This window comes from Rhodamnia argentea, chromosome 9 (assembly GCF_020921035.1).
Source record: "Rhodamnia argentea isolate NSW1041297 chromosome 9, ASM2092103v1, whole genome shotgun sequence".
Lineage (NCBI taxonomy): Eukaryota > Viridiplantae > Streptophyta > Magnoliopsida > Myrtales > Myrtaceae > Rhodamnia > Rhodamnia argentea.
This window is the reverse complement of record NC_063158.1, coordinates 10,592,085-10,619,349: the sequence shown is the minus strand read 5'-3', so window position 1 is coordinate 10,619,349 and position 27,265 is coordinate 10,592,085. Positions and strand designations below refer to the sequence as shown.

The 27,265-nt window shown below is 39.0% G+C and overlaps 3 protein-coding genes across 3 annotated transcripts; 1 reads left to right on the top strand and 2 right to left on the bottom strand.

Moving 5' to 3' along the window:
• The first annotated feature begins 4,462 nt into the window (after positions 1 to 4,462).
• Positions 4,463 to 15,583, top strand: LOC115728888 (protein ARABIDILLO 1-like). Its single transcript, XM_030659299.2, has 12 exons — positions 4,463 to 6,327; positions 6,530 to 6,688; positions 6,770 to 6,850; positions 6,955 to 7,086; positions 7,744 to 7,871; positions 10,743 to 10,830; positions 11,535 to 11,629; positions 12,918 to 12,981; positions 13,229 to 13,404; positions 14,085 to 14,306; positions 14,705 to 14,786; positions 14,995 to 15,583. Exons 1-12 carry the CDS (start codon positions 4,978 to 4,980, stop codon positions 15,175 to 15,177), a joined length of 2,760 nt encoding a protein of 919 aa, XP_030515159.1. The 5' UTR covers positions 4,463 to 4,977; the 3' UTR covers positions 15,178 to 15,583.
• A 1,586-nt stretch (positions 15,584 to 17,169) lies between these two features.
• On the bottom strand, positions 17,170 to 22,692 carry LOC115728889 (pentatricopeptide repeat-containing protein At2g44880). The gene is given in 4 exon segments (XM_030659300.2): positions 17,170 to 19,088; positions 20,020 to 20,147; positions 20,682 to 21,601; positions 21,604 to 22,692. Coding segments are annotated over 2 exon segments (1,815 nt in total). The 5' UTR covers positions 22,643 to 22,692; the 3' UTR covers positions 17,170 to 19,088; positions 20,020 to 20,147; positions 20,682 to 20,825.
• A 1,268-nt stretch (positions 22,693 to 23,960) lies between these two features.
• Positions 23,961 to 26,171, bottom strand: LOC115728891. The gene is made up of 3 exons (XM_030659303.2): positions 25,950 to 26,171; positions 25,553 to 25,843; positions 23,961 to 24,722 (listed from the first exon to the last, which is right to left on the bottom strand). Exons 1-3 carry the CDS (start codon positions 26,055 to 26,057, stop codon positions 24,132 to 24,134), a joined length of 990 nt encoding a protein of 329 aa, XP_030515163.1. The 5' UTR covers positions 26,058 to 26,171; the 3' UTR covers positions 23,961 to 24,131.
• Between the last annotated feature and the right edge of the window lie 1,094 nt (positions 26,172 to 27,265).

Here is a 27,265-nt window from a genome sequence, read left to right as displayed (position 1 = left end):
GTCATTTGTTTCTAGAAGACCGTTGCTTTCTTCCTTTTTCTAAAAACAAGAATAAGAAAGAATAATAACCAGTCTGTTTATGACGCGATGGCACCACATCTTTTCTTTAACTCACCCTTTCTTGCTTGGATTCAGCGCACGAGGACCGAAAAGATGAGATGAATCAGCCAAAAATCCATAGGGTAATTATCAGGTAACCACAAATACTCTGCCGACAAGTCAATTATAGATATTGTGCGAAATACAAGTTAAAGAAGCAGGAACCGAAACTCCGATGACTTATCCCAGGCACGAGATGCTACCATACGCTATTGGCGAGGCCATCGCCGCAGCTTTACCAATTTGTGTCGGTAATTTGAAGCTTTTTGCATATGAAATAAAAGCGTGGGCGATCAATAGTATCTAAGCTTTTTGAGTTGGCCCGTTCATTTGCCTCGATCATCATCGGCTACCCAAATATAAAAGCACTCATAAATTATTATTAAAAATGGCCAGATCAGCACCGGCTAGCCAAATGTACTGAATTGACATAAATCCAAAAGTTTTAGGCCTGAATTGATAAAAAAAAAAGTTTAAGATTGAATTGACATAATTACAATGAGTTTAGAACTATTTTGGCAACTATTTCCTTAAAAATTAGATTATCAGTAGCATGATTAGCACGTCCCTCGAAATTCTATCTTGTGAAACCAAAACTAGGTAAATTGATATTTACATTTGTATGGATATATACATACCAATTTGCATTTGACTTTCAAAATTTACAATTAGCATGCCAACTTGCATCTAAAATTTTGTCCTATGTTAGAATATGCCATTTTCCTTCCGACTTTGTCCCTCCCACCATTTCAAATCCGCCCCCAACGACAACTGCTCTCTTCCCCTGCACCACCGACGCCCGTCGGCCCGTCAACAACCGCAACCCAAGCTGAGCCATGACTCGTCATCCATTTAATTTCTCAAACTCACAAAATGCTTTTTGTGCCTGATATCAATTGAAACTTGACTCGGAGAACGGCTTTTGACCGATAATCTTTCTCTTGAACTTGTTTTGGATAAGCCAAAACAAACATAATCTCAAGATAAGAGGATGATCTTTTCTCGTACTCTTTTCATAACACATACGGAGAAAGATATTACTCATGGTGTTTACGCCGACTTAGTGACAGGTGAATTTCAACTGGACTAAAAAGTCGTCATTCTCAATTTATGATGCCGAACTTTGTTGGATAGATGAAAGATGATTTTGGTAAATTTTCCATGGGAAGAATAGTTTTTTAGAGCAAATGCACATATTGTCCTTACTGATAATGGTCACCGATAAATAAGATAAAGTTGCACATCTTATAACTTTTTTATAATATCACTTGTCTAAAAAGTGTCGCTATTTCCACACCCAAAATAACGAAATACATATGGTGTCTTAAGAGAAACAATGGAAATAAATGGATCATATAGGTGAATAACTTTTCTGCATACATATTGAAAAGCGAGGAGAAATTGAATACAAAATAGAGAGGGCAAAATATTTTGGACTTACCCAGTGGACCGATGACATGTAAAATTAATGGAATGGTCAATATGAAAAGGTGGTGAAAGTATGTTTTATTGAGACAAACAAAGTGAGTTATTGTAAAAGGACAGGTGATCGAATAATAAAATAGAAAAAAAAATGAATCAAACGTTGGATTTATGTGGTTAGACTCATGGGTCTTATTGGCTGTAATGTAGATTACAACCACACTTAAGTAATCAAACATTTTTAATGCCTACTCAATTAGTCAATTATACACAATACCTCACACATTGTTTAGTCCGCAATTTATCTTGAAATGGTTTACCAATCTCACAAATAAATTCATAAAGTTTACTTTAAGATTATTGGCTTCAAGGCACTTGCAAATTCTTCATTGTAATTCACGAGCATGCCTCGCAACTGATTATTACAACCAAAATCGAAGGGCAAAAATCAACTCGCGCCTCTTATTTGGATGAAAAATAGAAAACCTTATTTGGATTTTTTTTAATAAACTCAAACACAAGCCGTATATCAAATCTGTTTAAATAATAAAATGGCATAATTTCTTTCTTTGGTTTGCAAAATAGAAAAGGGCTAATACCAGAAAAAATACTAAACCGGTACGTTTATGACAATTTTACCCTAAACTATTTTTTCGAACACCAAAACCTCCAAACTAGTACATTTGTGATAAATTTACTCTAACCTAATTATTTTGACCACAAAAAATTTTAAACTGGTACACATGTGACAAATTTACCCTTTATTAGTTTTCGTTAAATTGAATTAATATCACAAAAAATCCCAAATTGATATATCTGTGACAAATAGAGCATAAAAACCCCAAACATGTACATCCAAATTAGCAATTTGATGATAAAATTTAATTAAAACTAACGGAGGATAAATTTATTACAAGTGTACCAATTTGACGTAAATTTATCAAAATATAACGGTCTAGGGCTTTTGTTGGTTTAAAAAATAGTATGGGATAAATTTGTTATAAATGTATTAATTTGGAGTTTTTTGTGGTGTTAATCTAATAAAAAAATATATGATGATGCTTGTTCTTAGAATCTTCCGGGAACAAGAAAGTCCAAATTTAATGAGAGCATTCCTTTCGGTTCGGCCACTCGATGGAAGTCTCAGAAGGTGGGCGTCCAGCATGGAGATTACTAAGATGCGCTTGTAGCTTATTGTTCGAATCTGCTTTAAATAATCAAGAGAGAGAAAGAAGGTTTTAAGTGCAAATACAATCTCTTTTCGTGGGCATTATTGTCAATTAGGCTTGAGAGAATGTCATGGAGCCATTTAAGACATGGAATCAGAGTCACCCTTACAGAATATAGAAAAACTTTAATGATCCTTTGATCCCACTAAAATTTATTTATCAATCTAATTGTCATGAACCCTTGGAGAGGCCAATATAAAGTAAGTTTAGTTGAATATATGCCGGATTATTCAAATCTTCCATAAATGCAGAATATTTTAGATAAATTGGAACATTGGGAAATATTTTGGAGAGCTACCTAATACCATCACTGGCTACCATTTATGATCTCTAAAGATGTGAACCTCAGCTTCAATGGACTAGAAAGCACATTTAATAACCTCACTGATCTTATGAGTCAAGTAATAAGTAAACCAAATCTGACTAAGTGCCTGAAAATGATATTAGTTTATTACCATATCGCGTAACCCATGAAAAATATCTGATTTTCAATCCCTAAATCTATCTAATGGGGTTCTTTTTTAATTTCACTTTGATTAATGAGGTTTCCTATGAACAAATTGATGAGCATATGATCAAGGTCGTGATTTGAAGTGAAGGGTCATAGTTCCATCATGTACCACTAGATGGTTAGAGAACACCTAGTTATCTATATTGTTTTAAAAATTATCGGAAAAAGTGAAAAGAAATTACTTAATTAACTTACTTATTTTTTTTTTTGGTAAGGATTAATTAACTTACTTATAAGATCTAGTAAAAACAAGAGTATTCATCTCTAATTGTGCAGTTGAAAAAAGTGGAGAAAATGTGTGAAATCATGTACCACGATACAAAGTCGTGGGTCAATTGTTTACTAGCTCGATAGATATTTTATTACCGTTATAAGTTCTCCACAATTAAGTGTGGTACAGTTTTGAAGAGGACAGCGAAATCGATCAAGAGATCATTTATAAGATTTCCGTTAGATAATAATTGTTGCCTTCCCGACAACAAAAACCATGTATGGTCAATGTAAAAGCTAACTTTGGCTTATACATTGATGCAAATTGCGCGTATATTCTTAACAATTTGGGGATATAGTTATAGAGATTCGCTACCTGAATTTCTTCATTACAAGTTTTCCATAACAAAGCACTTTACGATGTTGAAGAAGACGACAAAGTCCATCAAAATATCATTTATCAAATTTTCGTTAAATAATAATTGTGGCCAACACGGCAACAAAATCCATGTACAATCAATCAAAAAGCTAACTTTGGCATGTACATTGATCACAAATTGCGATCATCTATTTTTAATTATTCAGGGGCATGGGCAAGAAAATTCGACTATCTGAAGTCTCACGAAAAGTCCTAAAAATACCATGTACCAATAAAATTCAAATCTTTAGTTAGTGCCAAATGACCTCGATTTAAAGCAATTTGCACATAATTGATAGAACTTAATAATTTTTCGAGTGAAAATAGAGATTTATGTGATATTGAATCATAAGAATGATAGCCATTACAAGATTTGACGCTAAAAATAAAGAAGGTTTATATCATTCTTATTCAAAAACAATATCTAAATTTTGCAATTTCACACTGTAATTTCCCCTCCTGTTTTTGCCTCTTTGGCAATTTAGTATCAGGGGTGCCTTTTTAATCCGTTTCATTTTTGTTGAACGCGAGCAAAGATCAAACGGAGAGAGGGAGGTGAGGCATTGAGAGAGAGAGAGAGAGAGAGAGAGAGAGAGAGAAGTACATATAAATACAAAAGGCATTGAGGGCTTGCTTGGCTTGGCTTCCTCTCCAACTCATGCATATGGGAAAACCTGAATTCTCACGCTGCTCTCTTATCTGAATTCAAGAACTCCTCGTAGCGCATCTGAGCCGATTCTGGGTTCATCTGGTTGTGAGTGGGCGCTTCTGTTGATTATTGATTTTCGTGCGGTGTGCATCATTGTTGTCTCTCCCTCTCTCTCTACGGCGACAATCAAACTTTGTTTCATGCTTCGTTGTTGAAGGGTTTTCTTATGCCAAAAGGGTTTTGGGTTATTGGTAATGCTGCTCGAATAGCTAGCTTCTGGGTCTTAGGCAATTGGGTTTCGAGAGGCAAGTTTGCTTAAGCGGTTTGGGTGTCGTGAGTTCAAGTATTAGCTTTGTTGGGGTTTGTTTCAATGATGGATTGTGGATTTGAGGTTGAGGATTAGTGGAAGCTTAGGTCTTGCCTCTGTTTGATCAAAAACATGAGTCGTAGGCTGCGGCGGAGGGTGTCCAGGAAGGGAAAGGAGAAGGTGGTTGCGCATGGCTATACTGAATTTGAGGAGGAAGTTTCGACTTCAGAGCGAAATGGGCATGTCGATTGGACTTGCTTGCCCGATGACACAGTGATTCAGCTGTTTTCATGTCTTAATTACCGTGACAGGGCGAGCTTGGCATCAGCGTGTAAGACATGGAGATGCCTGAGTGCTTCTCCTTGTCTATGGAACTCGTTGGATCTTCGTGCTCATAGGTGCGATTCAACGATGGCGAGTTTGCTCGCATCTAGATGCATGAATCTGCAGAAACTCCGGTTTCGGGGAGCCGAGTCAGCTGATGCGATAATATTTCTCCAAGCTAGGAGCTTGCGAGAAATAACTGGTGATTACTGTAGGAAAATAACTGATGCAACTCTATCTGTAATTGCTGCAAGGCATGAGTTGCTCGAGTGCCTTCAACTTGGCCCCGACTTCTGCGAGAGGATCACTAGTGATGCTGTCAAACAGATAGCTTTCTGCTGCCCTAAGTTGACTAAACTTCGGCTTTCAGGAATTAGGGATGTTCAAGGTGATGCCATTAATGCTCTAGGCAAGCATTGTCCACATTTGACTGATGTTGGGTTCTTGGATTGTCTAAAAGTTGATGAGGTGGCACTTGGCAATGTGGCATCTCTTAGGTTCCTCTCAGTTGCTGGGACATCAAATGTGAAATGGGGTGTGGTTTCACATGTTTGGCATAAGCTACCTAACTTAGTTGGGTTGGATGTTTCTCGAACCGACGTTGGTCCGGCGGCTGTTTCAAGATTGTTGATCTCATCCCAAAGTTTGAAAGTTCTATGTGCCTTGAATTGTCCTGTTTTAGAGGGAGATGCCAATTTTGCTGTGCCCAAAATTAAAGGAAAATCGTTACTTGCTCATTTTACGGATATCTTTGAAGGAATAACTTCTTTATTTGCCGATACCACAAGCAAAGGGAAGACCGTATTTTTGGACTGGAGAAACTCAAAGAAAACTCATAAGAGCATGGATGAGATGATGACTTGGTTTGAGTGGATTCTATCACATTCGCTTCTACGAAGTGCGGAGAACAATCCACAGGGTTTAGATGATTTTTGGCTGAAGCAAGGTGCTCCATTATTGCTCATCTTGATGCAGAGCTCTCAGGAAGATGTCCAAGAGAGGGCAGCAACTGGACTTGCAACTTTTGTTGTCATTGATGACGAACATGCTAGCATAGACCGAGGAAGGGCTGAAGCAGTAATGCGAGATGGAGGCATACGCCTCCTCCTAGACCTTGCTAAATCTTGGCGGGAAGGGCTACAATCAGAGGCTGCGAAGGTAAGGTTTCTCTAGTACTTGGAGCTATCTGATTAAATTTTCGCCTTCCTTTTGGCAGAAAACCTGGTTACTTTCATAAGACTCTCTTCTCATCATTATATTAATTTGGAATACATAGAAACAGCATGTTAACTGACTCCACCTTACGTGCAAGAAATTGAAAAATTAATGTCTGATGTGTTGACTTCTTGGTATGTTTCAGGCTATAGCAAACTTGTCTGTGAATGTCAATGTTGCAAAAGCTGTTGCAGAAGAAGGTGGAATTGATATTCTTGCTAGTTTGGCGAGGTCAATGAACAGGCTGGTTGCTGAAGAGGCAGCTGGAGGTTTATGGAATCTTTCTGTTGGAGAAGAGCATAAGGTATTGTTGTTGTTGTTGCTTGATTATCATTTTTGCAGGATATTCAGTTTTGTTTTGATATTGATAATGGTTTCTTGTCAGGGTGCTATCGCTGAGGCTGGTGGAGTTAAAGCTCTAGTTGATCTTATATTCAAGTGGTCCTCTGGTGGTGATGGTGTTTTGGTACAAATTTTTCCATTTCACATCGGTTCAACCTGCAAGCAATTTCTCTTAGATTAATGATTTAGGATGATTTACTAGTGGATTGGTCCTTCAATTGTCTTCAGGAACGCGCAGCTGGTGCTCTGGCAAATTTGGCAGCTGACGACAAGTGTAGCATGGAAGTTGCCTTGGCTGGTGGAGTTCATGCATTAGTTATGCTTGCTCGCAACTGCAAGTTCGAGGGTGTTCAGGAGCAGGTGTTGTGCTTCATTCTATTCGGATAAAAAATATCGCGACATTGGTGTGAAACAACATACCAATAAGCACCAAAATATCAACAGCTTTATCTGAAATTGCCAACTATCATCCATTACTAAGTAGCCTTGTGTCATTTCATCTGGTGCATTTGTTTCACTTTCAAGTAATTAAATCTTTGAATGGAACCATTCAAAGAGATCATAATATAGAAATAGTTTACAGCTTAACAGTTTTCACACTATGGAGCATTTTACTCATAAGGGTGCTTGCTTACAATGTTAAAAGTATAGTTTTGTAATGCATCATCCGGCGTCCGAAATGAGAAAATGTTTTTTCCCAGACAAATGCACTCTCCAAGTTCTTAAGGATGAAGAGTGAAGTACCGAAATTAATTCCGTGTAATGGGTCATTTTGTCAATAATGGGGGTAGTTTTCTGTAGGGAATGAGCTGATAAATAATACTTTCTTGTTCATGATATTAGCAGTGGGTGGTACTCTCATCTCTGTTTGCCTTTAGCATTCACCATATATCTTGGTCTTCTGGTAACGTACAAATGATCTCTTATGATGCTAGAAAGGTAATGCTGACTTCTTCCTCTTGGTTAAGGGTGGGAATACTGACACATTTTTCAATTGAATGGCTTCAAACTTTATAGGCTGCTCGGGCCTTGGCTAATTTAGCTGCTCATGGAGACAGCAATGGTAATAATGCAGCAGTAGGGCAAGAGGTGGGTGCTCTGGAAGCACTCGTTCAACTGACAAGATCTCCCCATGAAGGTGTCAGGTAATTTATGAATCTTTTTTCTATAAACTGAATGACTTAGTTTGTGTGTTGTCACTTAGGGAACTTTTTTTTTTTTTTTTGCGTGGAAGCCCCTGTACTTGTTGTGGCCATTCCTTAGACAGCAATTTTATGATGTGCATAAGTTTTATGAACCCCGGAAGCAGGTGCATGAAGAAAATAACTATCATGAATACCCTCAAGTAGATAAACAGAAAAGTATATGATACAGTTACTTTTATGATGAGGGATATGCTGGACTGCAAACCCATGGTTTTAGTATGAGATTCATGCTTGGGAGTTGTATGTACGTGTAAATTAATAAAGGTGGGAAAAAGTGGGGGAGTAACCTTGGAAGTTAAGTGGAAAATAGAGAGATAGGAATTTTTCTGTTTGGGGGAGGTAGCGGGGCTCTTAGCGCATCTGAGCCGATTTTGGGTTTGGTTGTGAGTGGGAACTTTTGTTGATTTTCATTTTTTTTGTGGTGTGCATCATTTGTCTCTCTCTCTCTCTCTCTCTCTCTCTCTCTCTCTCTATCTATGGCGACAGTCAAACTTCAAGTGATGCCTATCTTATCCACAACCACCTTTATATCATGTCTGACTGCTTTTTTATTTCCAATTCTTGCACTTCCGAATTCATCTGTAAAGGTTATAACTCCTGCATTCTTCAACTCGTTTATCACTTGCATATGTATTTGAGAGGGGGAATGGCATGTAGGCGCTTATGATGTACGTTGTCTTCTTCCTTAACAGCACCTTGTGCAATGGGGAATCTTTAACTCTCATTCTTGGTCCATCTAACTTTCATAAATCTCTTTTGATTCATTCTGTCTTTTATCCTTTCAATGCGAAGAGAAGCTTTTTGACTCCCATAGAACATCTCTAGCCACTCTTCAAGCTGTAAATTCCCTTGACTGACGGGGTTCTCCTCCCTTTTACCAATTGTTGGAAGACTGACAATGAAGAAATGGTGTGGGAAATTAAATTTTTGCATAGGGCTCAAGATTGGGAGCTCAAAGGTTTCTTAAATTTTAGTAAGTTGTTGTATCAAGCAATGTTGGATGTGAGAGGGTGATAGGTTAAGGTGGAATTGGCATACCTTTGGAACTTTTTCTGTCAATTCCTACTATTTTGGTATCATCTTTTCTTAGATGCAATTCCAACAGAGCACACTCTTTCCATGGAAATCTAGTTGGAAGGTCAATGGTTTATTTGTGCAAAAGTGAAGAGTCGTGAATCACTGACTTTCTCATTGTAGCTAGATGAGAAAGATTTGGACTATGGTTTTTGCAATTTTAAGAGTACAATGGGTGACCTCAGGCATGATGCAACATGAATTTTGTGCACAGTTCGTGTGCTAGAAAGGAGTAGATTACTAAGATGATTCTTCTCCTTGTTTTTTTCTCATTTGGGGAAAGAGGAATAATGGGCCATTTCAAAGAGTTCAAGTCTCTTGGGATTTTGATGTCGGGATAAAACCCTGACAAGGTATTCAACATCATGAAGAAAATCAAAGATACCGAGAGACGCCTGCTTGATTTGCTGCTAGAAGTGCCCGGATGCCTTTCTTTGGAATTGCTGTTAGCTCTCACTTTTGCTCTGGCAGAGACGGTCAGAGTCATGTAGTTTGGGATTGGAATCTGTGGGCAACTAGTGAGTCTCTGGCCATCCCTCATCGGTAAATCAAAGGGAGATACGGGGTTTTGCTAAACAGAAACAGTTCGATTTGACCACAAAAAAAAAAAAAAAAAAGGAACAGGAACAGCTCTAGAGGAAACACACAATCTAGACAATTGTCTTCTGAATGCCAAATCCAGGAAAAAGAAAAAACATTTAAGAAACCACTTAATTCAATAATGAAAACAGTTTATCTTATAACAACCCTTCCAAGACTAGTATAGAGGCATAAAAACCTTCATCAATTGGACCACTACCTAAAGAAGTAAACCTAATAACACTCGGACTCTAAACATGTGGAAACGCAATGAGTTCCATCTTGATTCTCTGAAAATGCCATCCTAAGGATGTTAGTTCTTTTTCTCTTAACTATATTCACACATTAACCTTTTTCTAATAGGAGTTTCGGAAACACATTAGTAGTAGTACTACTATAGGACAGGCCCCATGGAATCTACAATCAGCCTGTGCGTACTAGAGGCACATTCAACTTCTTTTTCGATGATTTGCTTCTATTAAGCCTTGGTCACTCCAGTCCAAGAACTCAGCATTCCTATATATCCTCCTCATGTACAATTTTGGTCTAGAACCATAATTTTCTCTATTTTAACCAAGTAATCGGGTCATCTGAAACAAGTAGCCCTTCTTAGTTTAGAATCTTTCTTGGTACTTTTCCGTCTTAAAAACAACCTAAAACAGCTGTCAAAACAACCTCCTCAAGTCTATATCCGGTTTCGACCAAAAAAAAAAAAAAAAAGTCTATATCCCGCAACAGATTGCAATGTCACATCGATGTTCTGTCTAGGATGCAAGAAAAAGGCTTCCAACCCAGCTTAATCTTGATGATAAATTTTCAGATTCTGCTGTTTGTAATCCTGGTTGTAGGTGGAGTTCCCGTCATGTCGTATTTTCATCTCAAGAATCAGATGTATAATTTTTTATATGGGGCTGCTGCACAAGATAAGATTATTTTAAAGAAATATCGATGCATACGTTTGCATGATATTTTTTAGCCTTCTGCTACTTAAAAAAGCCCCTGCAAATTTGAGTGGTCATTTGATTTTATTATTTGCAATATTCATGTTGTAAATGTTTAACTGAGTATTGCTCTTTAAATAATTGATGTGGTTTACTCCTATTCTATGCATTTAGTCAATGAGGTTGATCTGTATTATTTTGTGCAATCATCAAACAGGCAAGAAGCTGCTGGTGCACTGTGGAATCTGTCATTTGATGACAGAAATCGTGAAGCCATTGCATCAGCAGGTGGCGTGGAGGCCTTGGTATGGTGTTTACTTGAACTTAATTGCAATGGCTTTTGATCAAGCACTTCTGCTGCAATATCATACTATCGTGCACAATATAGGATAACATGAGATGGAAAGAATGTGAACAGCACCTGCTTTCTTTGAAGGTTATGAGGTCATTCTGATGTCATGAAAGTGTGGTCACTGTGTGAATAAACAAATTGGTGTAGTCCCATTACATCTTTTCTATATATTGGGACATGGAATTGATTTCGGGTGCAACTTGTCCAGTTCACATGATCTCTATTGACCTTGATTGCCCTTGGCATTTGAACTTTTTTAGCTGTTTACTTGTCATCTTGACTGGTAATTTGTTTCGAACATAATATATACAAAGTAAAGTGACAAGTAATGCAACTCCGAAGAGTGCAACTGTCTGTAAAATTGCTTCTTGACATAATGTTGGCACGTCTTCTTGCCCCATCATTATGAACATTGTCCGACAAAAAGTAGAAAATGAGAACTCTCGTTGTAAATGCTCAATGATTATCACTCTAGGAGGATTGTTGTCATTATATTCTATGCTCTGTACCATCGAAGCTATTGCCTTAGTATCCCTATGCATAGAATTGCGACAATACCTTCTGTATTTAGCCTAATAAATCTTGATGGTTATCTTTAATGGTCGAAATTTGGCTCAAGAAAATTGAATCGATCGTTCATTCGACATTTGTTTATAGGTTGCTCTCGCACAGACATGTTCGAATGCCTCTCCTGGTCTACAAGAGCGAGCAGCTGGTGCTCTTTGGGGGTTATCAGTTTCAGAAGCTAATAGGTAGTTTTATATTTATAAATTGGATATATAAATGTGCACGTGTATGTGAAAATGCATTGTTAAGTTCCTATGCATGTCTTCATGCATCTAAAGGATTAGATAGCATTTGTTTGATACATTCTGGAATTGCTTTGAATGTGGATTTTGATGTGCTTTTGTCCTGCATCGAGTAAGAAATTGACATACCCGTACTTTTCATGCAAGCATGATATAGCAAAATGTATCTGTTAAGTGGGGATGATAATGGGTCAATTTTATTGATCGAACAGACCAAGTAGTAACTCTTCGAATGTCAAGTTCCAGGTACATGCAACAATTTAGTGGAGACCCCATAGAGTTTGTACGGTTTTAGCCTTTAGTACCTTTTGAATATTGAAAACTGTCTCAATAATTGTTAGATTACCAAAGTAGCATTATTTCAAATTGATTCATTAATTTCCTAGGATTTTGAGCAATTCGAATAAGTTTACATCTCTTTAAGGAAACTATAGGTTGGGTTTTCGGGAGATAATCGGAACCCCATTTTCTCTCCAAATTTGAGTTTCGTTGCCAAGAGTTGCTACCTTAATCAGGTTGCTCTGTTTGGGAGGAGATGATGTTATTATATTCATTTTAGTTTGGGACCAGTCTCCATTGATGTAAACTCGTCTGGCTGCCTTTCCCACTACTAAGAAATGATTATAGTTTTAGGTGAAAGTTATTGCTGTCTTTATAATCACTAATAAAAGGCAAAAGTGTATTTAAATGTGTTTCAGGCAACAAGTGTATTTAAATGTGTTTCAGGCAACAAGGGAAATTGACTTGTAAGAGATGGGTCAAGCCATATTTGATGATGTTGAGTTGGCAGCATCTATTTAGTGGTATTTATTTTTGGGTTAAAGTTCATCATCTTGGTAGGACGAGAAAAAAGATCCTCTCTCAGTTTTTCAAAATAGTCGTGAAGCAAAGTGTCATTATAGGGGCTAAGACTTGGGCTTAATGCACTGGAATTAAAGCTCGAAATCTCACAGTACGAACATTATTAGCTTACGTCATAACATTGGATATACAAGGAAAAGGTGGTTTTGCTTGAGCTAGATATTGTTAGTGCTCATATGTTACATATAGCATGACAAAAATTATTCATTCTAGTTTCCGCAGTGTGCAGTTAATAATATTCTCTTTTAAATGATGTATCTTTCCTAAGTTTATTGGAGTGTGTCCAAATTGTTCCTCAGTATCTTTGTTTTCTACTCCACATATTTTGTTTTTGTCTTGTGCGATGCTAACCCACATATTTTTTTGGTAGTGTTGCAATTGGGCGAGAAGGTGGTGTTGCTCCTTTGATTGCTTTGGCTCGCTCTGATGCTGAAGTAAGTCTTTGACCACTGATGTATGCTTGAAATTTGATTTAACCTTTGTTGGTTGCAGAGACATGGCTTTTCACCCGACTTGATTTTATCATGTCCATGTCTCTGTATTTTAGATAGATTGTTTCTTGATTTAATCATTCTCTTTGGCGAATGCCACGGAACCACTTGGTTATGGAGTCCACAAGTTTTGGTGAATGTTTGTACATGAAAGCAGATAAATTGAATGTGACTTACAATGTTATTTTAGGATGTCCATGAAACTGCTGCTGGTGCTCTATGGAATCTTGCTTTCAACCCTGGTAATGCTCTCCGCATAGTGGAGGAAGGGGGAGTTCCTGCTCTTGTTCATCTTTGCTCTTCATCAGTGTCCAAAATGGCACGTTTCATGGCTGCGTTAGCTTTGGCATATATGTTTGATGGCAGGTACTTTTTTCTAACCTGGCAGCATAATATACTGGGTCCTGTTCTACATGATGACTTTGTAGTGCACATGATATATCTTCTCGAGTAAGTTGATCTGTCAAGTTTATCTCTATTAATATTCACTACAGAGACACAACTTCAAGTGACCTGGAATTTTGTTCCGGAAATTCCAAAATTCCAAGACAGACTTCAACAATCTGAAGAAGCTGTGATTTTGTTAGCTTAACCCATAGCTTTTTGTTGGAGGCTTATCCGCTGGTCATCTGTGTCATGACTTAGATGGTAAAGCATGTTCTTATGCTAGAGAAATAACTGATCTAGCATCTCAGTTTGTGTTTTTACTTGGTACACTTGAAAGTCAATTATTTTTGTCACACTGGCCAATTGTTTCTGTGGTACATTTGGCATATGGGACAAAGTTTTTTCATTTTGTTATGATATTTGGCTGAGGATGGAAACGTGATGTAGATCTCGAAATAGACTGCAACATACCTTTGGATTATGCTGTAATGGAAGCACTTGTCTGGCCCTGAGCTCCGTGAGATTTCATTTAGTTGGTGCATTTGTCTATTAGCTCTCAACAAAAGCAGATGCTTTTTTAACGTATATCCTTGTATTAGAAGAGTTTTTATTATGTTAACATGATAAAACTGGCTGAAACTTCTTGATCTATCTTGCAGGATGGATGAATATGCATTGGTTGGGACTTCATCAGAAAGCACCTCTAAGATTGTGAGCTTAGATGGGTCCAGAAGGATGGCTTTGAAACACATTGAAGCTTTTATCCTCATGTTTTCTGATCGGCAAGCTTTCACTGCTGCCGCTTCATCGTCTGCTCCTGCAGCATTAGCAGAAGTGACAGAAGGAGCTCGTATTCAAGAAGCAGGACATCTCAGATGCAGGTCCCACCATCTATCCTGATATCCAATTCAATTCCATCGCCGCAAATATGTAGATGTTCTTGCCTGAAGTTTTATCTATGAATTTGCTATACATCCCTTGTTTTATCTTCCTTTGATCAGTTTGCTTATTTGAACATCTTTACTGCATTTATCTATGCTAATGAGAAACCAGAGGTAGGTAGTTTGATAAATAAGTTTTGTAATGCATGGGAATTACTGCAAGCAACTTTCTGTCTAACAGATGTGGAATGATTAGGAGAGAAGTTATATTATGGGTTCAATATTGTCTGTGTGAGCACTAGGCTGCTTTAGTAGATAAACGAGTGGCCACTTGCTTTATTTATTTATTTTATTCCTTATTTGTTTCCCCTGTTCTTCTCCCTCTAATTATTTCTCAGTGGAGCTGAAATTGGAAGATTTATCTCCATGTTAAAGAATCCTTCTGTACTCAAGGCATGCGCAGCATTTGCCCTTCTCCAGGTAACTAGCATCCTACATAATAAGTTTTGTTGGATGATTACATAAGATATATACTTATAAGACTCAATACAGACTGAAGGGTATATTATCCTTGAAGTTTAATCTAGAATCACTTTATCTCAGAGCTGCACACCAAATTTTCATTTCCCTTCATTTTCCTTCGTTTCCCAAACTTAACATAATTGTTTGTGCCATGTCTATATTGCAGTTTACCATTCCTGGTGGTCGCCATGCTTTGCACCATGCGAAGCTTATGCAAAACGCTGGAGCTGCTAGAGTTCTGCGTGCAACAGCTGCCGCTGCGACCGCGCCACTTGAGGCCAAGATATTTGCAAGAATTGTACTTCGTAATCTGGAGCACCACCAGGCAGAATCTTCAAAGGGGATTTGACGTATTTGGCAAGCCAAACAATTTGTGCATAGCAACCGAACGACGCTCCATGAACTTTGGCTTCTGGACTATCATTTGTTAGAAGAGCAGATCCTTCAGAGAGATTAGGTGCCCTTTTCATCAAAGGGCAATACTGTTATATGTGATCTCTTTCTTTAATTTTTTATTTTTTTCCCTTGACATCCTTAAAAGAAAACTACACCTGTTGAAAGTATTTTCTGGTGGTGTATTGGTGGTGTTATTTTCTCTCACCTGGATGCATTGATACAGATCCTAGATAGTCATAGAGAGTTTCTTCTCAGACATAGTAGGTAGCTGTGCCATGGTGTTGTGAAAATTGCGGAGTTTAATATTGCACAGTGGAACATATGCCTTATTGAAGTATTATTCAGACATTTGTTGCTCAGACTGTTGGCACTAATGGTGCATGCTTGTGTGACGGGTCGGTTGATATAGCATTTATTTACCGTGTGTCCTTAAGAATTTTTTCCCAAGCCGGTCTTTTCTTCTCAAGTTGGCTTCTCTCACCGCTCACATGAATCGTAGATCTTTATTTATATATAGACTCCTCTGATTACCATAGTAGATATCTTCTCAATCTAACGCTAGAGATTTCATCTTTCCATTTTCTAACTACGCATATTAATCACATGGGTACTTTAGAATACGATATATTTATAGTATTGTTCTCCTTAGAAATGTTCTAGAAGATAAGAATTCTTAGGACACTCACCCGGTCCTTTTGAATTGTTCACGATCCTTCCGTTAAAATCTCCGGACCATGACATTCTTCCCCACCTAATAGGGCGATGCTCTCGTCGCATTTTCGGTATGGAATGCATTGATTTGCTTTTTGAACTTGTCGATACCTAAATTTTTAAGGACAGCGTGTCCACATCGAACATCGACTTATGGCGACATTGAGAACTTTTGTGAACTAGTCTATTATGCGACCCGACCCATAGCTTTTTGCAGCGAATTTAAATGGGCATTGGGAGCATATTCTGCCTCATGTTCATTAAATTTCATAATCTTGATTAACTTGAACGGACGCCGCAAAACCAGCATTGTCGTTTAAAACGAACGAATGAATAAGACCGGGGGATGGGCTGAAACCAAACGTTGAGTGAAGCAGAGGAATAGCAGCTGATGGGAGCATTGCTTTGACATATGGAAGGGAAAAAACAGAGGATAAGAGGCATGGGCATGCTGAAAGAACAGGGAAGAAAGTGCTGGAAGTAGACTTGGCCGGTTCCATGGAACCACCGGTTCCAGTTCACGAACCGGCGGTTCCGGTTCGTAAAAAAGGTGGAACCGGAACCGGCCCTTGAAGAGCCGGTTCCGGTTCCGGTTCGGAATCGCCGGTTCCTAGGCCCAATAACTCTTTTTTTCCCGAGCCTCCTCCCTTTTTTTCTTTTTTTAAAAACCGGGTCGGAACCGGGCCGGAACCGCCTGTTCCGCGCCGGTTCCGACAATTATGGAACCGTGGGCCCGGTCAACGGGCCGGTTCCGGGCCCCGGTTCAATTATGGTCATGTCTAGCTGGAAGACCCCCAGCACACCATACTCGTTCAGTATAAAAGGGCATATACTCACATCCATCACCAAGCCCATTTCTCTCTCTCCTACCCACAAAGGAATTCAATAACCCACGTCTATCACCAACACCATCCACCACCTGCTGCCATTCACCATCCTGGTCCAGTCTCTACAGTACATGCCTTGGTTTCCTCGAAATTTCCAGTAGTTCTAGCGGCAGTCTTGCCAACCTCAATCATCCGGTCCCCTTCGTCGCCTCCGAACACCGCTATCGCCGTCCATTTTCAAGATGTCCTGGAAATGGCTATTATTGCTATTAGTTCACTTAATTAAGGCGAGCCTTGCCTGGCTATTAGCTTTTTCATCATTCCAATTTCCATAAACAATGTCGGTTTTATGAACCCTTCCAGCTTCAGTTCTTCACAAATATAACCTTGTTTGTCTCTTTTTGCTGTCTTCACATCACCTAAGGGCACTTTGACATGATGACCAAAACAAGATGGGATTGAGACCCTTAACATTTATGCATCGCTTAATGGCATATTCAGATTTCTGCAAATTTGGAGAGTAAGCAGAACTGGACATGAAAGAGGATTAGTTGATTATTTTTAGGTCAAGGTTTCATATGGAACCTCACGAGAACTTTCTTGATCCATCTTCAAAGTCTATGCATGGCAAGGGCCAAGGCTTCCCTTGGGATAGACATCAGTAGGCTACTCTGCAAAATGTGACAGCACCATCATCCCATGAATGAAGTAAAAGAAGGCAGCCTGGTTTGACTTAAGCTTTTAAGTCACAAAAATTTAACAGATTTCATTTGGCTAAGAATTAGCAATACAAAAAGTGCATACACTGAAAGGTGATGACAAGACCAAGGGCACCCGGTATTATTATAATGATGCCTTCTTAGTACTCAAAGAATTTACACCAGCAGATTATCGACTTGGTAAACTTCGGAATATCTATTAGTATCCCCATATTGTCACTCAATGAGGCTTCCATACCTCCAAGATTTCGTGTTAATAGGCCCAAACCTGAATATAACAAACTTGAAGTACCTGAATAGTCTCGGGGATCTTTTAAGAGCAAGACTCATTTAACTGATGCTAGAATGTCCTAGCTATCCAACATAAAGGGATAACATACAGAAAATTTCGCGAAAGCCCTCAGGGAAGAGGAATGTTATCTTTCTGTGTATATCACAACATCCAAGTCATTCCAGTGAGTAACATCACCAAGCAAGCCACACAACACTGAACATCAAGTACCATATCACCTACATAAATTCAATCTCCTGCCTGCGAAAGAAAGATCATTTCTCTCCTCCTTCTTCCCTATTCCTGCGCAAACTAGGAATTCTTACTAGTCCATGCATCCCAACAGTGACTAATTCTCAAACTCGAACAGCCAAACCATTGTTTGGTACAAATTCTGAATCCATGTGGTCCGACTATGACAAGCCGTTTCTGTTGCCACATTCTCTGTTGAAGCTTCATTCTCCAAGTAAGGGTCTATGTACTTTAGGATGTCACCCAAACAGAAGTGGAAATGTCCCTGAAACATTCACGAATTTGACTTTTCCCGCTTCATCCAGGGTTTTTAACTCTATCCAGTCTCTGTTGTAAAGCAGTGGTGATTAACCTCGGTCCTATCTTATTCTTTTTATAGAATACTTTGAACCTGACTCTGGACCTGCTTGAGTTAGTTGGCTAAGGGGCTGGACTGCCTTCACTGTAGGCTCGATTAATTATCCACACCATCCAGAAGAATTGAAATTAGGCTGTAACTGACTCCATCCTGTGCAGCTTTGGTCTGCCATTACTCAATAGTCTCCCAGTTTCAAAAGTCCTCTGATATGCTCAAGTTGGGAGCATAATCCACACCCTAAATACGTCTGCGCTTTCATGTACAGCTTTTGTGGTTTCCTCAAACTAGTTCTCGACACATCTGGTCTCTCCTTGGCTTCTTAGGCCTACCATGTAGTTTCTTCTTAAAAAATGGAAGCAGACTACACCAGTTTTATGGCATAATGCTTCCCTATCATTAGACTAATCATTGGTCCACACACTCTAAAAAATCAACCTTTATCGTGACAACCCAACATGTACGAATCATGTCCCTTGCATGCAATCGTCGAAAAGTTACGTGAACACATTATATACTGCTCAACTCCCACTTTCTGACAGAATGAGTATACTCTTTCAAGTGCATGATAAATTGCTCCCTCCCACATTGTCATTCAAATTGATGACTTGGTTTTAACTTGCTCCATTGTTTTTTCACCATCTGGAAATGTCTCCACCAAATCCTCTCATCAGTTCTCTTTTGTACTGCATTCTCTTCATCAAGTATATCCAATAATTTCAAGAATCCCTAAAGATAAGAAATCGAAGATGGTGTCAGTTCGAATCACAAGTATATCGATTAAAATCCAGCCATAACCATCTGACCTGACATAGCTCACATCTTGACTTAGCTAGGCCATCAGTATAAAGTAGGTAATGTTTCTATGTTGGAGCACTAAGTTGATATTCTAAATACGACCCACAACAAACAACAAAGCCTTTTGCACACTAGGTGGGGTCAGCTAACTTGATATTCTAAATGCAGATAACCTTTTTGGAGTACACAAAAATTGATTTCTTTTCCTGTGATTAGATGAGCCATTATAAAAACAAGGAAATGATGTTCTCAATACGTTCAAGTCTTATGGCAAAAAAAGAAAGTATCACGAACAAGACTATGACTACAATGGAAACGGTGACAATTTATCATGTTTGTTTACGTTGAACTGCAGGTGAGGAATTGTCATTTTTCATCATGACCCCAATCGAGATCCACATCGAGACCAAAGAAGATAAGCAAGATATTGTGTAAAAACCAGCATCTAAACCTAGTAAATATGCTTGTCACAGAATATGCAACACGGCCCCTACTAAGGTGCTCACCATCATTTCCATCAAAAAATGCCTCCTAGCAACAATACCATAATTTTGGGTCAATAAACTCCAATAATATGCAATCCTACTAATTCTACATTGATCAAATTGCAGACATGTTCTTCTGGATCCTGCTATTTCAGTAATGGCTCCACTTCAATGAGCATAATCACTTTGCAGGTACTATTTCAACCCCTTCTAAAATCTCAGAAAATGGTTCAATTACTACTTGTAAAATTAATATCTCAAGGTATAAAATGAGATATTTTATCATTGTACCTCAAGTAAATAGTTATTCATTCTCTTCTTTTGAATGGCACCCAAGGAAACTTGCAGACAAGTTAGTGAAAACGAGTACCACTCACCACAGGAAACTCAGACCATGCTTCAAGTTTCATCTTTCGTCCATGACTTGAGGCCTTCATCCAGAGTACAAGATTCCATGGTGTTCCAGTAATTTGGTGAAGGTGAAATATAGATGTTGACAATGAATCTTTAAAGAAAAGAAAATCACGTTAAGGATATATCAGCACGTAGAACCAAAGACCACAGAAGCTTCCATTGGCCTAAAATTCATGATCTTTTGTCCATTATATGTCCAACAAGAATTTAGCAGCAAATACGCAATACTAGTACCGTTTGACTGCTACGACTAAGCAACACTGATGTTGGAAATTGCAGCACTTACAGAGAAGGCCTTTTTATTAGGCATGGTGGTTAGAAAAAAGGCCAATAACAGGGATCAAATCTCAATCTACCCCCAAAATTAATGTTGACAGAAAGCAGGAGACTAAACAGCATAGTATCTCCACACAACCTAATTTTGTCTAGATCTGCCAACTGCAATAAAGATTGTTACATTTTGCAGAAAGTATAACTGATGGTTCTAATTGAATAAAAAGACACAAACTAGAGCGGTAAGAGCTGCTCTTACAGTAATCGCAAGGGCAAAGGCAATTGGTTTGTCTGCCTACTTGGGTATATTACCTAAGAAAGGAGGGCAAACAAAGCCACATTCAATCCTTACCTTGACGGACTGACAAATATGGAGATTTATCACCAGAGCTATTACAGAGACTCAACCATGAGGAGGGGAAATTCTTTCCACTGTCCAATTTGTGATGAAGTGCCAAGTGTAACCCCATTAATCATCCTGCACTGTGCATTGCCATCAACATAGTGCTTGGTCAATGACTTGTCCCCTCATATGCTTCAATAATTGACCCAACATTGAATGGATAATCTCATAATGTGGGTGCAATCTGTTTCCAGCCAAAAACTCGCTCATTCTCCCATCAATCTCAATAACACTGCAACCAGTTTCCTTATTTGCTCCATTCGTACTCATTAACCTCTTAATCTCCTCTGCATCAGTCCATCTCTTCTCCGCTGCATATATGTTTCTCAACATAATGTAGTTCCCATCATTCTGAGGCTCCATATTTACTGTTCTGCTTCTAACTCTCTCCGCTCTTATCACATCCTTGAAGTATCCACAAGCAAATAAGAAGGAGCTCCATATTATTGCATTAGGCTCATAGGGCATGCTTTTGATTATATTTTCAGCCTCTTCCAAATATCCTGCTCTACCTAATAGATCTACCATACAACCATAGTGCTCAATCCGAGGGGCAAGCCCAAACTCATCCATTGCTTTAAACCACTTCTTCCCTTCCTTCACTAAACCAGCGTGATTACATGCGGATAGAACACCAATCATCGTTATATCATTTGGTGGGACCCCCTGCTGTTGCATCTCTAGGAATTTTTGCAATGCTTCTTTGCCACGGCCATTGACTGCAAGCCCATTTATCAAAGCATTCCAAGAAGCTACTTGTCTTTCATGCAGCACATTAAACACTTTTTTGGCTTTACCAATCTCACCACATTTAGCAAACATATCCACAAGTGCCGTGCCCACATTGCTTGCTCGGTCAAGTTTCTTTTCTCAGCAAACCTGTAAACCCGATTGCCTAAATCTACAGCACCCAGATCAGCTATAGCTGGAAGAACGCATACAAGAGTGACTTCATCAGGCTCAACCAATGCAGTTGACTGCATCTCATAAAACAATCGCAAAGCTTCATGGGGCTGTTTATTTTGGCAATATCCATTAATTATCACATTCCATGAAAATAGATTCTTTTCTGGCATGGCATCGAAGAGTGAGCGAGCAGATTTTAAGTCACTAATGTTGCAATACCCATTAATCATGGTAGTCCAAGAAACCACGTTCCTCTCTGGCATCTCATCAAACAAATCTTTGGCTGGGTCCATATCTCCCAACTTAACATAGCCATCAATCATTAAGTTAAATGCTGCAGAGTCCTTCTCAGGCATTTCCTTGAACAGCTTCATCGCATTTTGCATATCCCCAATCCTCGCATAACCACCTATCAGAGCCGTCCACGACACCAGACTCCTCACACTCATGTCATCAAACAACATCCTCGCAGCTTCCACGCTCCCCCATTTCGCATACAAATCGACAAACGCCGTGGACACGTATAAGTCCGACGAAAACCCCATTTTAACAGCATGGCACTGCACCTGCAGCCCTTCCCAACAGGACACAGCTAACGAGCAACAACACTTAGCCAAAGCTGTGAACGTGAAGTTATCGGGTGAAAAGCCGCTGTTCCTCCGGAGATCTCGGTAAAGGACAAGAGCTTCGTCAAACTGGCGCAGACCCACGTGGGCTTTGATCATGGCGTTGCAGAGAAACCCATCGTCTCTGTGGGGACTTTTATCGAACAAGAGACGAGCATGGCGTAACCCGGCGAGCGGGTCGGAATCAGAGGCCACGGACGCGGGACAGGCGCAGCTGGCGACGAGCTTGGTGACGAGATTGACATTGAGGTCAAGAGCGTTGTGAAGCATGAAGGCGTGGATTTGGAGGAGAGCGAGTCTGGTATTCTTGGTCCGTTGAAGGAGATAGAGACATCTTCGTTCCAGAGGAGTCCAAACGGCGGACTTCAACTGCTCCATGGACAACTCATGGAGCTCGTCAAAGTAGGAATGGAGCAAAAAAAAGAACTATAAATCTCGACTATTTAAGCAAAGTCACAACATTACCGAATAATTACCGGTGATAATATTCTCAAGCACTGAAGCATAAATATGGTACAATTTCCTATCGAAATTACTTCTCGTATGTTTCCCTAAAAAGTAGATTAAGTATGTATTTTGTAGTGAAGGTCCTAGTTTTTTAATTTCTATTTCAGCAGTAAATGTTTTCTTTTGTGATAGTAAATTACGTTTCGCAATCAGTAATTTTCTTTTGTAATTTACTTAATATTGTAGTATTCACTTCATGGAAGGTAGTAAATTACTTCTACCATCCTTAAAAGGAGTAAATAAGGAGCAATTTACCTTCAAAATAGTAACATTCTAAAGACGAAATAATTTACTTTATATGAAATAATTCATCTTTAAGGTAATAATTTCCCTTGTAATCAATAAATGGAGTGAGTGCTAATTCTTAATGATCGTAAGTAAATTGTTAGCAAAACAATGTTAGTAAAATTAGTTTCAACATTATAAATTATCTTTAGTTTCGTAAAATTTATAAATGCCAAATTATCTTGTATGTCGTGTATTACCTTTTTGAGTCCATAAATTACGTGTAATACAAGCCGAAGCCCTTCTTTTTCGCTGATTCGATGTGCACCCAATCTCAAGCCTCATGATTAGTATTATCATATTATGACAAGTGCGGGGCTGATAACCGAACAATAATCTTAAGCACTGGTCTGTATGTGAGATTTACATAATTGAGGAGGTAAATAGATGTTTGGAAATATTTGAATTTAGGTATTCATGTTTTGATACCATGGAAAAGATTTTGTGAGAATGCTGTCCATTATTCTAAAAGTTTAAGCTATTAGATAAAGACGTAGTTTAATGTCCAAATATTTTAATATTGCTTAAGCATATGTGCTTGGGTTACAATGAGGAATCAGTTTCTGTTGGCTCTTATTATTATGATCTTATAAGTGAACCCTGAACGTCGAGTTAAGAACGGCGCTGGGACCAAATGTGTAATTCAGCTCGACTTAAAGGAAAGGTTGGATGGTCTGAAGCTCGACAATAAGGAGGAGGCGCGGGACATTCCGTTATTGTTTGACTTATCCCTACTATGCGAAACTGAAGTCATGACCGTAACTTGTAAGTCCGAGTGGCTTTGTCCCATGGATTTGGAGAGATATGAGCTGAAATCTAACTTAGATGGCGTTACAGATGGGATTGTCTGCACTTTTCATTTCACTGAGGTAGTTTTTATACGTAATCTGAATTACACTTTTACTTTAGCAAAAGTGCCAAACAATCGACTAACATAAATATCTGTCTGTGAATGGAGCAACAACAGTAAGAATAACCGGGGTAAGTGAAGTAACCGGGCACAAACAAGCACCACTCAACTCTGTCAAAACAAGACGTTGTACAAGTCATGATGCTACACCGTAACATTCACTAATTAGATGTTCACATCCAGCTTTTCAATGATCATAAAATGCATCTCTAGATCTGGAGGCCTGTCAGCAAAATAAAACTTCTCTGCTACCTGTATTTTGCCTCCAGCCTTCTGAGATTCAGATTTGAGCAGATGAAGCAACCTCTCCTTTTCGCGGCGAATCCAAATGCGATTACGGTCGCACCATTGCCTAGGAGTTCCATGGAGGACAAAATGCAGTGCCTGAGCTCGTTGTACGAACTGTTGGGAGAGCTTGCCGATCATGTTTGGATCAGTGATGTATGCGCCAGAGGAATTTAGGCCGACATCGACATAATGGATTTCTCGGATGCTGTTCAAAAGACTTTCTTTCGTGCTAGGTAAAATTTGAGTCCTCACCCGGATGTCAGAGGCTTCATGACCCAATAGCCCTTGTCCAGCAAAAGATGGATGTCCAGAAGATGCGGTTTCGAAATGGCTGAGCTCAGTCACAAGTTGGTTAAGCACAGTGCCACCTTTGCTAAAACCGAGGATGACGGTTTTTGGAGGATGTCCTTGTGGTGCTAACAAGCTTGTGGAGACAGGATTATATTTCCTTGAAAGGACATTCTTTGCCTGAAATGCCAAATTAGTTAACATGAGAAAACCATCACACCAGAAAAGACTTGCATAGGATCATGGATGGCTAAATGGAGGTGCTATATTCTTAAGTTGCTATAAAAGGATGCTTCTAAATGTCACCCGACTTCATTCGTCTTTGTTTTTTGTAAAACACTTGCTGTTCAGGTTATTTTCTTCAAGCCCTTTTTTTCTATTCGGTGTTCAGATCTTATCATGCCATATACATTTCGAAATTCAGGTGTCAATGTCAAAGGAAATTTAGCGACAGACACCATGTCTCAAGATGCTTCATGTATCCATGTTCCTCATTTGCTCAATCAGTAAAACTAACCACTCTAGCAAGTACAGAAAACACTGTGAATATGAGTGGACGAGGATGTAGCAGAGAACACAGATCATATGACTCCATGTCCCATGTACAGCGATTCTCTTTGTAAATCAGTAATTCTCCTCATTCTCATGGTACAGTCATTTTCCTTGCATTTGGGAAATTTACCTTGGCTTACATTTTTCCCTTGTAGTTTTCCAATTTTCCTTTGTAAATTGTGAACCCCCTTGGAATCATGAAAGACCTACATGTATATATGCAAAGACCAAACAACGATCCTAGCAACAAACTGGTCCCTCAACTTCTGTCTATGTTCTATGCTCATTCATACGTACAACACTCCCTATGACGAGATTCAGAATAACACATAAGACTAAACAAATGCACAAGGCTGCTTCACAAAAGATAACCCGCAAAAATCACAACTTTTCATTTTTCGAATCCCCGTTCCAAGATGCAACAGTACACTCCAGAGTGCATAAGTGCCAGGACTCACCTCGTCAAGGCAATTCGACAACAGCGAGACGATCGACGAAGAAGCAGGAAACCCGACGTGGCTATACGATCTCGGCTCCCCATACTTGTTTGCCGAAGGGATGAACTCCTTATAGACGGCAAAAGGGCCGTTGAAAGTCGAAGCCTCAACGACCCAAGCATTGACGGAGCCACCGAACTTCGAGACCAGAACATCAGCTACCGTCTGCAGGTCCGACAACCTCTCCACGACGGGATTCCCAGTCCCTTCGACTCGATCCCCATTGAAGAAGACCGCGTTTGCGGAAGGCGCCTGTCCCCAATTACGGCGAAACACCGAGCAAAATCAAACGAAAGTGCAGCTAGGGATTGCAATGGGGGTGGTGAGCAAAGTGGGGGGGGGGGCGGCGGGCGCGTACGATTAGGGTTTTGGAAGAAGGCGAGAGGCAGAGAGAAACGGCGACTCTGCAGCGAGCCGTGCCCTTGGCGTGGATCGGAACCTTCAGAGTGGCACTCCATCGATCCATGAGCGAGGGAAACCCTGGCACAGAAAGCTACTCTCTCTCTCTCAATTCATTCTCTATAACAATACAAGATCAATTACTTTCTGTTTATCAGACAAAATTGCAGTTTATTTCTCCATTTTGGGCATAAAATATAAACTGCTATCTTTCTGGGATATAAAAATCGAACTAGGAAAAACCCAATGAAAAATCTTAAACTATATGTCTTTTTGGGCAGATTTTTTTCCTAAATTTTCCAAAGCACCTTAAAAATTCCCTAACCTCTACACTTCGGACAGATTTATCCTACGATCACTAATAAAGGAAATCGAAGTGAAGAATATTCCATCAAAATGTCATGTTTTCCCTTTGGAGTTGTTTTCTCTCGATTTCTCCTTTATGTGAGTGAATAAATAAATTTATTTTAAAGTTATTTCAATTTTCGTAAATCTTTTCATTTTAGTCCCTCGGAAAAATTCTTCTTGTTGATTGCATTGTAACTGTTTCAAATGAAAGACAACAATCTAGATCTCGTGAAAAAAGAAGGATTTTGATCTCTTGTGCATCGGAAGAGATAAAACTATCCAACGAATTAAAGAGAGTCTTCTTCGTTATCTTATGTTTGTATGGATTTTTTGTTACTGTGTGTAGCTGAGCGAACTGATTACAAATTTACTTTTGTTTGAAAAAAATTTTCCTTTTTTTTTTTGGCCGATACTCCTAATAGTGTTGTTACTATTTTCCCTGGAATCTCATGATTGAATCTCTTTGTCACAGTTTTTTTAATCCTATTCTGAGATGTGTTGACTATAGTATTGGACAAAACATGTTGGTGTTGAGTATCTTACGTAATAATCAAATTTTTATGAGGCTTCTCCTAGTAATCCAACTAGGTATTGTCTAATTTTTTATAAAAAGGGTTGGGGGGGGGTTGGAGAAAGTGGAAAATTGGAAAATTAGGTCCTCCGTAAGAAATACAGTCCCCGTGGCAATTATGTGAAGATTTAACTTTATAAAGGGTATAATGGTAATAAACACGGTTTTTCACTGAGTTCTTGATGGCAGGGAACAAATGGAACCATGGCATCGCTTTAGATTTTTTTATGCACGTTTTAATAATTCGAGGAAAATGTGTCAAGATGACAACAATCTGGGCTTTTTCTATGTACTTTAATCCCAAACAATTATCCACCACCATGTCTCCAATTCTCAGTTATCCTACTCTGTTTTCG